The sequence below is a fragment of the Uloborus diversus genome, chromosome 8, assembly GCF_026930045.1.
Source record: "Uloborus diversus isolate 005 chromosome 8, Udiv.v.3.1, whole genome shotgun sequence".
In the NCBI taxonomy this organism is placed as follows: domain Eukaryota; kingdom Metazoa; phylum Arthropoda; class Arachnida; order Araneae; family Uloboridae; genus Uloborus; species Uloborus diversus.
Window position 1 is genome coordinate 55,670,155 of NC_072738.1, and position 12,340 is coordinate 55,682,494.

A 12,340-nucleotide genomic window follows, 5' to 3' on the forward strand; every position below is an offset into this window, starting at 1 on the left:
TGAGCAGAGAAGTTTACAACAACACTGCTGCATAAAACAAACAAGCAAAATTATAAACCAAATTGACTTTCAGTTGTTAATTTCTTTCAAAGAAATCAACAACAAGCATTATATTTATTTGGCCGTAGTAGTAGCAGTTATTTATCGTTAACATGAGCATCACAAACATGCCGATTCTTTTTCTTTTGCAAAAATAGCAGATTTTGTATAAGTTGATCCCTTCCCTTTAATTTTCCTTTAAAAAAGGTTCCAAACATTATCATTTTTATACACAGAAATATGCTGCGTTATTTTGATTTGAAATTTGCTCTTTCAATAAACAATTTGTGAAAGATTCGTTTTTGTTTATCAGAATTTTGTGAAGGGTACGTTTTGGTTGATCGGGATTTTGTGAAAGGTCCATTTTGGATGACCGGATTTTTGTGAAGGGTCAGTTAACGGACCCAAATTTCCTCTGGCCAGACCCCTGATTTATAAAATAAATAATTATAAAGAACTGAGAATAATTGTATTGTGCATTTAATTGTTATATAAAAGTATGTAAAATAAGATAATATTAACTTATGCTTGATTTTTGGAGGCTAAGCTAATGAGAAAAAAATTTGAAATGAAAAAAAAAGTAAAAATGTCACACACATTAAGGTGGAATTTTCATTTGATGAAATTTTGACCTTATATCATAAATTCATTTTTTTTTACGGATTTTTAAAGCATTATCAGGGTTTTTTTTTTGGGTCTGCTTATGAATAATATAAAAAAAGTATTAACCATTATCATGATCAGTTTCTAGTTCATCACCAGATGAAACATGAACTATTTTTCTGCCAGAAATATGAGGACTGGCAGCTGGACTTGTGTCTTGAGATTTGTTGCTAGGACAACTACTCATACTGTCAGAATCGCTCCCTCCAGTTGGTTGGGTGGGAGAGCCCCAAGCTTTAACAGGTTGCTGGACTTTAATTTTCTCTAAAAAATCGAAAAATAAAAACATTAATCAAACATAAATAATAGTTAAAAAAAAAACCACTAATGCTTCATTATCAAAAGGTTATGAGTTTTGAATTTCAAATTAAACTTTTCAAATAACATTTTTAGACAAATGTTATTTGAAACAAAATAATGCAAAGTGCCTGAGCTGCAAGTAGTTGCAACACCTGTTTTGTTAAACTTCCTGTTTATTACCTAAGCTTTTACCTTTACTTTGTGAGTTGCATAACACCATTACTTACAGATTCTTGTTAGTGAGGTAAATTAATAGGTTAGGCTTAGCGCACTAACTCATTATTGCTTAATTCAAAAGTATTTAAAAATTGAAATCATGAAGAAAAAACAGACATTTCTCTATGTTAATAATAAATAAAATTTTATAATTATTAATTTGCAAAACATGAAATAAAAGTTAATGTAATGGAAGAATCTAACAGTGTGGAGTATGTCTGATATACTCTCTTTTGTATTATCAAATAACAAACTAACCTTAACACTATCAAGATGATTTTATAGCACAAGAAACAAAATTACTTGAATAGTTGTTACTTCAGAGATTTTAAAGTTGACAACAGATAACATTTAGTACTTTTAGAACAACATAACATGTTCTAAACTTCAAACTAAAAATACCTTTGCTGTCTGATGAATATCTTGACTCCAAATAATTATGACTTAGAATATCTTCACTGCTTTCTGTGGATCCATTAGATCTTCTAGCTTTGTCAAGTCTAAATTAATAAATTAATATATTTTTTAATGAAATAATAAGATGATGTGGACAACATCATAATATCATTTTCCACATTAAGGAATATAATTTAAATAATTTTGATAAAAAATTGGGTAACAAAATATTTGGCTTTGGCCAAAAACATCACAAAACCCATAAATTAAAAAACAAAAGTCAAAGGAATTGTGTTTGTTGATGCAATGTTCAGGATAACCAAAAGCACATACAACCTTTAAATATAGCACAAAACTACTTTAAATCCTAGAGATCTGCACCTCAATTCATTTTTTTAAAGTTTTGAATTAGTATGATTTACATTATTCTTGAAACTTAAACTTTCACAAACTGTCTAGAGGTGGCAGAACGACATCCAGCGCATCTTAACAATAGAACCGCAGAGCTGATCAAGTTGAGCCAAAACAATGCTCAATTTATAATCATGCGGAAACTTTTGATTCAAGAAGAAAATCCTCTTATGACTTTGAATCAGTTAAAATGAAAAACAACTCCCGAAGTTAAAAAATTCGCAACTTAAATAATTTTCCAATTAGAAACACATATAGGGGGAGGTGGGATACGTTGGACCGGTTTCAAGTATTTTAATACTATCAGGGGTCTGTCCAGGATTTTTTACAAGATCCCTTTTTTTGTGAAAAATCAAATAATTTTGCAAAAAAAAAAAAAAAAACTTTTCTGTTTTTGTAAAAACCAAATTTTAGAATTTTGAGATGGCGCAAGCTGTATCAGTGACACCTGTTGAGTGTTTTCCCTCTTTTCTGTTGAGAATATAATTCTTGAGTGTTTTTCGATTATTCCGGGGGAAGGGGGGAGGGCGCATCGCCCTCTGGGAGATAGGCACTCTTAAGCATAAATATTTATTTACCATTCTAAATCAATTACGTTAAATTACACTAGAAATGTTACATGAATAGTATTTAACATAATTGTAACAAAGAAATTCAGGCAGGGTTTCAGTATTTAACTTTTTGAACCAAGACAGTGTAAAAGAGCACAGAATTTCGTTCAATACTTATAAACTCCATGATTTTTACAAAAATAAAAAAATATTTTATTTTTTTACCTCTTAAAAAAGCATACTAAACATTGAAAATTCGAATAATCAGATTCCCATAGAGGATGCAAAGTGATCGCAATTCTCAAAGTGTTCATCAAAAATGTAAAAACGGCTGATAAAATAAATATTTTTGATAAAATTATTTTAGAATTGCATTTTAGAGTCCTATGATAACATATCATTCATATCTAGACACAGTTGAAGAAAAAAAAAATAAAGTAACAAATAAATAAAAAATAATACTAAAATAAAATAAAAAATAAATCATCGATTCCGCATTTTAATTTTTGACTCACGAAAGAAAATGGAATTCCACTTTAAAAACTTGAAATAAGCATTGTTACAAAAATAAAGAGACTTTTCATTTATTTGCATCCTAATAAAGTGAAGTTAGGTTGAAAAAAGAATAAAATAAAATATGATTCTCATATCAGATGTAAAAAGATTGAGTTTTTCAAAATGTAGGCATCTAAAGAAAAAAACGATAAATAAAAGAGTTTATTTAAAGTTAATTATCCTATTTAGCATTAAAAAACCAAACCCATATAACTTTCTCCCAAAATAACAGCTTGAAAAGTTTGAAGTTGGTAACCCTATCTGAAGCGATCACATTTTCCACCTACCCCTGCTATCCTTAGCAGTTCGAAGTTCATTTCGCTGTATATTATTGTTTAAAGCGGGGTGGGGGTGGGGGAGTGCTTATGGTAGCTTATTCAGAGAAGGTTGATGCTTTTTCAGAAAAGTTTACAACACCGCTGCATAAAACAAACAAGCAAAATTATAAACCAAACTGACTTTCAGTTATTAATTTCCTTCAAAGAAATCAACAACAAGCATTATATTTATTTGGCAGTAGTAGTTATTTATTGCTTGCAGGAGCATCTCGAGTGCCAATTTTTTTTTCTTTTGTAAAATTAGCAGATTTTGTATACGTTGATCCCTCTAACTTAACTTTAAAGAAAGTCCCAAACATTACCGTTTTAAAACACGGATTATTTTGATTTGAGATTTGCTCTTTCAATAAACAATTTGTGAACAATCCGTTTTTGTTTAGCAGAATTTTGTGAAGGGTCCATTTTAGTTGATCGGGATTTTGTGAAAAGTTCGTTTTGGTTGATCAGATTTTTGTAAAGGGTCCGGTGTATTTTCAGTAAAAAAACTATCAATTTACCACTAAATTTTAATATAATATATACTTAACTTATCTAAAGGAAACACCTATTTTTTGTATTTAAATGTTTACTTTTAGTAAACCTAGTACGTTAAAGACAAGGAAAAAATAATGAAATTATGACAGTATAAAGAAAAAGTTACATTCCATTAAATTTGAAATTTCAAAGTAAATATCTTACCTATTATCAGAGGAATAAGGTTCAAAAGTAAATCTGCTAGTTCCATTAGAGGTGGAACCAGTGGGTTGGGGTAATCTTTTAACAAACTCCATGTATTGTGTTCCAGGTTCATACAAGCGACTACTTTCACACAAAGTTTGAAACTGTAAATAATATTTGGAATTAAAATCACTGAACAGGAGGGCAATATAATAGTATGCAAATGTAATTTATCGATGATCATTTTTTGATGAACATACATATTGTTGGCATTCAAGTAACATTAATTAAGAACTAAATTACTTTTTTAAATACAGTCTAATTAAATATTTGAATTGTTACAAAAAATTGAAAAACTGATTTTTGAATAACTGAGCCTTCCAGCTAGTTTCACGTTTTGGTTTTGAACATTTGAAGCTGATTTTGGACAGGACAGGTGGATTTTACCATCAAAAACTGTCTAAAAGTGTCCAAAAGCATATTAAACTGTCTAAAAGTATGTAAAATGCTAAAGGGGTTTAATCTAATCAATTTGTATTAGCAGCAATATTAGAAATGCATAAATAAAAATTTGAATTAGTTACAATTTATGAATACTTAATAATATTTTTCTCTGACGTGTTCATTTTTTTTTTTTTAGTTTCAAAAATCTTTCCTGATTTCAACAGACGGAAGTTAACAGGGTGGATGTATTTTGCAAACACAGTTAGCGAAATACTTATATATTTTCCTGAAGTAAATTAATGGTAATTTAGTTTCAGATCATTAAATAGCACTACTATATTTTTTCTTCAGTTATAAAATTGTCATTTATCACATTTAAGTTAATTATTGCACTTTATTTTGGATACACTCATTTGCACAGATGTATAATATGTTTTTAAAATTTGGTTACAATTATTAAAAAAATATGTTGGAACTCAAATGTACTAATTGAAATTTTTAATGAAAAATTTGCAACTTCTTGTAACTAGATTAGAATCGGCTGTAAAAATTTTGAAATGTATATCCTTGTAGGTTCACCATTCAGTAAACTGTCAATATTAAATATTACTTCAATAGATTTTATTCTGTTTCTGATATTTTATCACACAATAGAATTTCACTAAAAATAGAATCGTTGACACTTTCGGCCACAGGGGTTTTAAACAGGATGGTCAAAACTAGGATTTTACTGTGTCTGAAACCTTGTCAACCTTGGTTAGTTTACTTATTTATATAAGTGTATGACTGGTTTATATCATGAAATGAATTGTAGTAATTGCAATCAATTGCAAATGCACATAAAATGGCTTTTGTGTGCTTAGTTACATTGGATCACCTGCCAACAATGCAGAAAACTTATGTTTCGATTTAATGATGTACAATGCAGATGTTTTTTTTTCTTTACTTGTTTGATTTCATAGTGAAAAAGAACATTTGGTACTTTGAACCATGACTTTGAATTTAAATCATTTTTGGGAAAACCAGTTTTTGAAAAAATTGTGTTCTGAAAAAATAAGTACAGAAAAGAACATGATTTCATACTTAAAAATATTGTATCTTAATCAGCAACAGCTAATACTTATCACATGGAAAAACCTTCTTATCTACTCTTTTTTTTTAACTTTTAAAATTATCCAGAAATGATTTGCAATATAATTGATGCAACACACAAAACAAAAAAAGTGGCTATGTTTAGTTTCAACTACATAATCAACTAATTGTAGCATTTGAATGAACCGAATATATATATATATATATTTTTTTAATGCAGCTATTAGTTTTTTTATTTCCCTTGAAATGTTATATACAGCACTACAATTCAAATAGTATAATTAGGTCAGCACGACAGTATGAAACTTTTAGCAAAAAACATTTAACATTTACCTGAACAGGTGCATGAGCAGATAAAGTAGACTGGAGTTGAAAGTATCCAACAGTTACAGCTTTCATAGTTTGATCACATTGATAAATCAACTCTCGAACCTGCTGAAGTACTTCACCCTAAATTTTAAAGAAGAGAAAAAACTTTTGTATTATTAAATTAAGTCGATGAGTTGGATTTTATACACTTTGCATCCATTAAAAGTTAAAATTTTAATAAAAAGGATTCCACAATGATGGATTAAGACAGAGGTTCCCAAACTTCAGACCTACGCGGACCCCCTCTGGAAGAATTACGAACTTCGCGGATCCCACCCCTTCCCCTTGACGAACACACACACACACAAAAGAAAATAAATAAAAGATATGACACAGTTAAATCTATTTTTTCTAATAAATTTTCACTTTTTTTTCTTTAAATATATTTATTCATTGTTCTGTGTATTTTACAGAGTTCTTGTCTGGTTCTTGTTTCTTACATTATGATTTTGAGTTATGGAATAAAAATTCTATTTGAAATTCAGTTAGAGGAATTAAAATGTTATCAACCAAATTTTGACAACAAGTTAACTAATTAAAATGAACTTTTGCAGTTAGTGAACAAAACACTTAACCTAGTTTAAGTGAGTTAATTTTTCATATGAGTTGTACTTTTATGACATATCAGAATTTTTATTATTAACTATTGTTCGGGCAAACCTGCTTTGGCAGCGTCCTAATGCTGTGATTAGAATCGGCGTAGCCTTTACAATGCTGCCTGTATAAGTTTGCCTCCATTATAAGAAGCCGCCGCCCTCTGCTTGTTATCGGTCACCATTCCCCAGAAGTTACTTCTGAGAGTTCCGGGGGGTGGGGTGCTGCAGCGTCTTGCATGTACTCAAGCAGGAACTTTTTTATTCTTCATAAATGTGCTTTCTTTTTGAATTAAAATATCGTTACTCGTCCTTCAATCTCAATTATATTTAACGTTTTAGCTGGATAGCCCCGCAGACCCCCTAGCATGGACACTCGGATCCCCAAGGGTCCGCGGACTACAGTTTGAGAAACTCTAGATTAAGATATAATCAGACTTAAACTTCTTTTTTTCTTTATTTTCCAATTAAAAAAAAAACTTAACAATAAGAGAAAAGAAATGGAGAAGTAACCCAATTTTCATTTTTCCCCCCTTTTGAATCACACAACACGCTTTTAAACTTGTTATTACATGTATATTCTTTCATCTTTTTTGAACTTGTAAGTCATTGGTCTTCAACCTTATTTTAACAAAAGGGAAAATTTTTATTATGGAAGAGCTTGAGAGCTGCATTGACCAAATTATATATATATACCTGAATTAGACTGACTGTGGTCAAAAACTTATAACAGGAAAACGGTTAATGATAAAAAACAAATTCTTGCAGAAAATTCAAGTCATGGACCGTAAATTTTTTCCATATGAGTTCCAAATTTTAGTTCAAAATATTTTCAACAGATAGAGCTTCAGATAATAAGCTCATAAATCAAAAAGGAAGAATTGAAATTCACTGAATTGAATTTTTTTCCAATTTCGACATGTGATTGTAGCCGACGATAGACTTTTGTAAATATTGTTATGTAATTTTGTTCTTTTAAAACATTTTAAAAAAAGTATCATGTAATTTTCTATCTTTCTGTGATTTAAAGCAGTACTATATATATATATATATATATATATATATTTGCAGCGCCATCTGTTTGAAAAAGTTTGAACTAAAAGTAGAAAAAACTTACAACCTACCATATAAATTTTCTACAGGAAATATGTTTTTTATCATGAACCATTTTTCTGTTATAAGTTTTTGAAAACAGTCGGTTTATTTCAGGACACCCTGTATATACTTCAGTTTAGAAGAAGATAATGTCAAGTGAAACAATAAGTTTTCATTTGGTTTGAAAATTACAATGAAGATTGATATCCAACACATAGCATAATCGAAATAGCAAAACATGATTTAAAAAAAATACTGAAATTTGTTACAAAACTAAATAAAAATGATCAAAAAGGTGATTTTTTTTTCATAGCCAATGATAAATGTGACATTACTTCTCTTTCTGTCAACATTAATTATTATTTGTGACGAAGAAGTTCAAAGAGAACTTTCAAGATGAATATTCAAATAAAGATTCCAAAGTCTTGACTTCACATTCTTCATTTTGGAAAATATCTCCTCATAATGTAAAAGTGCTGCTAAAAAGGGATGTTGTGAACAGAACATTCAATCTGATTGCTAGAAATTGATCTTTTCATCATACAATGAATAAAAATCCAACAGTCCATTGTTTTTAAATTTCTCTCGCAAATCGCTATTACATTTAACTGCAATAAGTTCCATTTAGTACCCAAGTGGTTATAAAAATGCCAGCAAATATATAAATAAGTATTTAAACTAAATAGTTGAGCGAGTCATTGAAAAACACACAGCAGGCTGCAAGCAGTCCATGGGCTTCAGATTGATGACCACTGGTGTAAGTAAGTACAAAAAACATTCTCATATATATAATAGCCAATGATCGAGTAACCCGTGTGTTTCAACAATGAAACTTGCGCCATGGCATTATAATTTGATAATGTGTTTTGGCAATGTTATCATGCAGGGAAAGGCTTTATTGTGACAAGGCTGAACTCGATCCGGTAACTTAACTGCTTTACTGGTAAGACCCATTTCAGGGGAATGAAGAAATGAAAAAGCGGTCAACTATGAAAGCTATCTACTGGAGTTTAGGGTTAATCCACTGGAGTTAGGGTTAAAATTTCAACCATCAAAATATCACCAAACAGGCAATCACTTCGTTAAAATATAGAAGAAGAGAAGTAATTTTCCCCCATCATACTTGATGAGCGACTTTCTAGTTTTTAAATAAAAAGTGAGATTCATACCTTCACTTTTTCCAACGCAAGTTGTCGTTCATTTGCTTCTAAAACACAGGTTTTGTATGTTGTTTCTGCTTCCATGGCTTTCTGCAATGCATCGTCCTCGACTTTCCTCTTCTTATCCACTTTACTGGTTTCTAACCCCTCATTGCTTTCGGCTCGAAGGGCAGAGTCTTTTGCTTTTTCATATTCTTGTTGCCGTTGAAAGTACAGGGCTTTAGCCTTCCGAAGATTCGTAATGGCCTCATGCTAATATTTTTAAAAGAAGTATTACTTAAGGATTTTTCAAAGTGTCAGATTAAATGTTTCTAGTTTCTATCATATAAGATTGTAAGTGAGGCTTACAAGTCGTAACCTAATAGGAGTATATGAAATTTTTTTCAAAGAATAGGGAGGGGGGAATCTTTTTCACATTATAGATCACCCGAGTGAACTTTAAGTTTCATTTTATAATCAAGTTTCTTTCTTTCTTTCTTTTTTTTTTTTGTTAAGCTGAAATATCAAAGTGTTTGATATTTGAAGAAAAATTCAAAAAATATAAGGAAGTATGTATATTCTATTTATGGTCATACAAAATGAACTTCTTAAAATCATACTATACAAGTATTAAAGAATGGCCATCAAAGCCATTTCATACAAAGAATAATTAATATTAATTCAGAAATAAATCCGAACAAATGTTTATTGGAATCTAAAATGTAAACATACAAGAAGAGGAGGGAAAAGGAAAGCAAAAATAATCAAGACAGTCTTTAAAAATTAAATCTGAGCTAAATCTTAAGACATTAAGTCTCATTATAAATACCTAAAATAGTTCAAAAATATAAATAAAACATACCATTCTTTTGAGCTCTCTATGCCATGTTTCTTTGATTTGCTTTCTGTACCTTTCATGTTCATTCCTCCTAGCAGTTAGAGGCTGCAAATGAAAAAAAAATGTTTTAATGCATAAAGATCTTTTAATGTCCGATTCAAACTCAAATTATTAGACACACACAAAATAAATAAATTAAAAAAAAAAGAAAAATAATAAATAAATAATAATAATTTGACAAAAGAGAGAGAGAGAGAGAATCTTAAAGTTTATTGTACTAAATTTATATTACTATCAACAAATATGAAAAAAAAAAAAAAACACCACTAGTATAAATATTGCTATTTATCATACAAATTTAGACTTGAATCCATGGAACATGGGAAGGGTGATGGCCAAAAAAAAAAGTTGTTTGTAAAAGAAAAGGCTTTTAATTAATCTGAACATTATTAAAAACCACTCTGCTTTTTAAAAAAAGGTAATCCAGATCACTTAATATTTAATTTATAAACAAGAGGTGTCAATTTAGGAATATAAAACAGGGTTGCTTGTAAAATAATGAATTGCTAAATACTTAGTGAAAAAAATACGGCTTGTTACTCTAGCCCTCATTAGATGGCATTTCAAGGTCAAGTGGCCTAACCCATAAACAAATGGACAATAACAAACAAACAAAGAAAGGGTTGATTCAAAAAATGTTAGGTGAGGGCCACTTACAGTTGTTTAAAGCAACATAAATGTTTATCTTCAAATTTTATTTTCATTTATAGTTTTTCTAATAATCACTTTCCTCTGCCTCTTAACACTTATTTAAATTATTAAAGCACCTAATTTTCAGAATTTTAATCACTGAGATATATTTCACTTACACTATAAATTACAGCTTGATTGTATCCAGGAGAGAAAGCACAAGAAAAGAAAATAATAGTTAAATACATTTATGATAAACTACAAGTCTTGATTTTATTGAGCATAAAAACTAAAATGCATTCATTAATATATTTAAAAAACACTAACTTCAATAAATTTATGTCCTTGAAGAACAGCACATGTTTTCAGACTTGTTTGCCCATTGTCATAATCCTGGTCTAATGCCATGTAGTAGATGGACTGAAAGGGCAGGAAGCTCTACAGAAAATATTCCAACATTTCACAATAAATAAAAGCAATAACAGTGACATTATTGATAAAGCGTTTTGAGTTATGATTTAACACATACTTCTTCCTTTAATATCGGCCTCATTGTTTGTGCCAACTTGACTAGATTTTTGGCATGTTCAGCCTCTGAAAATATAAGATCTTGTAAAAATCAAAGAAGTTTAGACAGAACAAAAAAGTTTGTTTAAGTCAGAGGAAACACAGACACAAGAGTATTTGAAAAATTTTTTATAAAATAAACAATAAAAACAATCACTTATTTCATAAGAAGATTAGATTTCAAGGAACAAAAACTTATAACATAGAAAAAAAAATGGCTTTTTTTTTTTTTTTTTTGATTACAAGTATAATTAGGGACATAGAAACAAAACAAGGAAAAAAAATAAACAGAATCCTTAGAATTTTTTCTTGCTCTTAAAACACTGAAAGTGTTGATCTTTTTCAAAGTTCTTTTGAACATTTTTTGGACATATAAAGACTTTTTTTTAGAATTTCTCAAAGACTTTTAAGTTATTAAATATGATGACTATTAATTATTTCATGCAGTTTCTTTTATACTAATTTAATTTTTCTAGATATAATTTTCCTTTCACTTTTGAATACAACATAAAAAGTATAGTGGTGACCAAAGAAATACAAGCATGGAAGAGGAATAAATATTTTCCACTATTTTGATACATAAGACATCTGTTCAATGTTTTATTCTTATAAAAACCAACTCAGCAACAGCATTAGTTTTTGGGAGATTCAGAATATTTTGTTTAAGCCAACTAATAAGAACACAAATACACAAAGGTTTCCCTAAAATTAAACTTTTATTACCTGCACTGCAGCGCTTTTCTATATAGGTCATGACATCCTTTGCATACTTTGACCAGACTTTTGCTCTTCTTAAAGCAAGATCAACCCCATCATTAAGCCTAGCTAATCTAGCATCAATTTCTTCAGGAGGAAGGGTTGTAGCTAAAGAGCAAAGGGAAGAAGACAATTTAAAAATTTAAAATGAATAACAAAGTTAAATATGAATGAAAAAACAACACAGTTCTCTAAAATAACCTTTAAATTACTTACATTTAAGATATATTGATTATTGAATACTTAATAAAGTGTATGATTTTTCAATGCGTTGCCTTTTAAATATTGTGAATACATTAAAACATAGCCTAAAAAAAATGGCTGCAAAAACATACTTACTGTACACTAAATATCTATAAAACACCTATTACACCAAAGCAAACATTAGCAGGGCTTAAAACAGCTACAATAAGTGAAAGAAGTAATGAACAAATACAAAACAGGGTCCACATTTAGCATTTGTCACCACCCCAAATGTGATAAAAGCGTAAATTCGGCAAAACAAATTCTGATTTTGCAAAAAGGAAAGTCTTCAAAAATTCCACTCTAAAAAAAGTACCTTCCTCCAAATTATATCATCAGATCGTTACAAGTTCTGCTAGAGAAAATAAAACCAGCCGAAGTACATGAG

The 12,340-nt window shown here is 29.5% G+C and overlaps 1 protein-coding gene across 3 annotated transcripts in view; it reads right to left on the reverse strand.

Annotated features, from left to right (window-relative positions):
- LOC129228048 (rho GTPase-activating protein 45-like) overlaps window positions 1-12,340 on the reverse strand; it is a 190,887-nt gene that overhangs the window by 29,249 nt on the left and 149,298 nt on the right. For all 3 annotated transcript variants that reach the window (XM_054862681.1, XM_054862682.1, XM_054862683.1), the window contains 9 exons: window positions 11,677-11,817; window positions 10,916-10,980; window positions 10,714-10,824; window positions 9,721-9,801; window positions 8,889-9,131; window positions 5,996-6,112; window positions 4,148-4,290; window positions 1,621-1,718; window positions 769-966 (listed from right to left, as the gene is read on the reverse strand). In XM_054862681.1, the coding sequence (XP_054718656.1) occupies window positions 769-966; window positions 1,621-1,718; window positions 4,148-4,290; window positions 5,996-6,112; window positions 8,889-9,131; window positions 9,721-9,801; window positions 10,714-10,824; window positions 10,916-10,980; window positions 11,677-11,817 (1,197 nt within the window). The remainder of the gene's footprint in view (window positions 1-768; window positions 967-1,620; window positions 1,719-4,147; window positions 4,291-5,995; window positions 6,113-8,888; window positions 9,132-9,720; window positions 9,802-10,713; window positions 10,825-10,915; window positions 10,981-11,676; window positions 11,818-12,340) is intronic.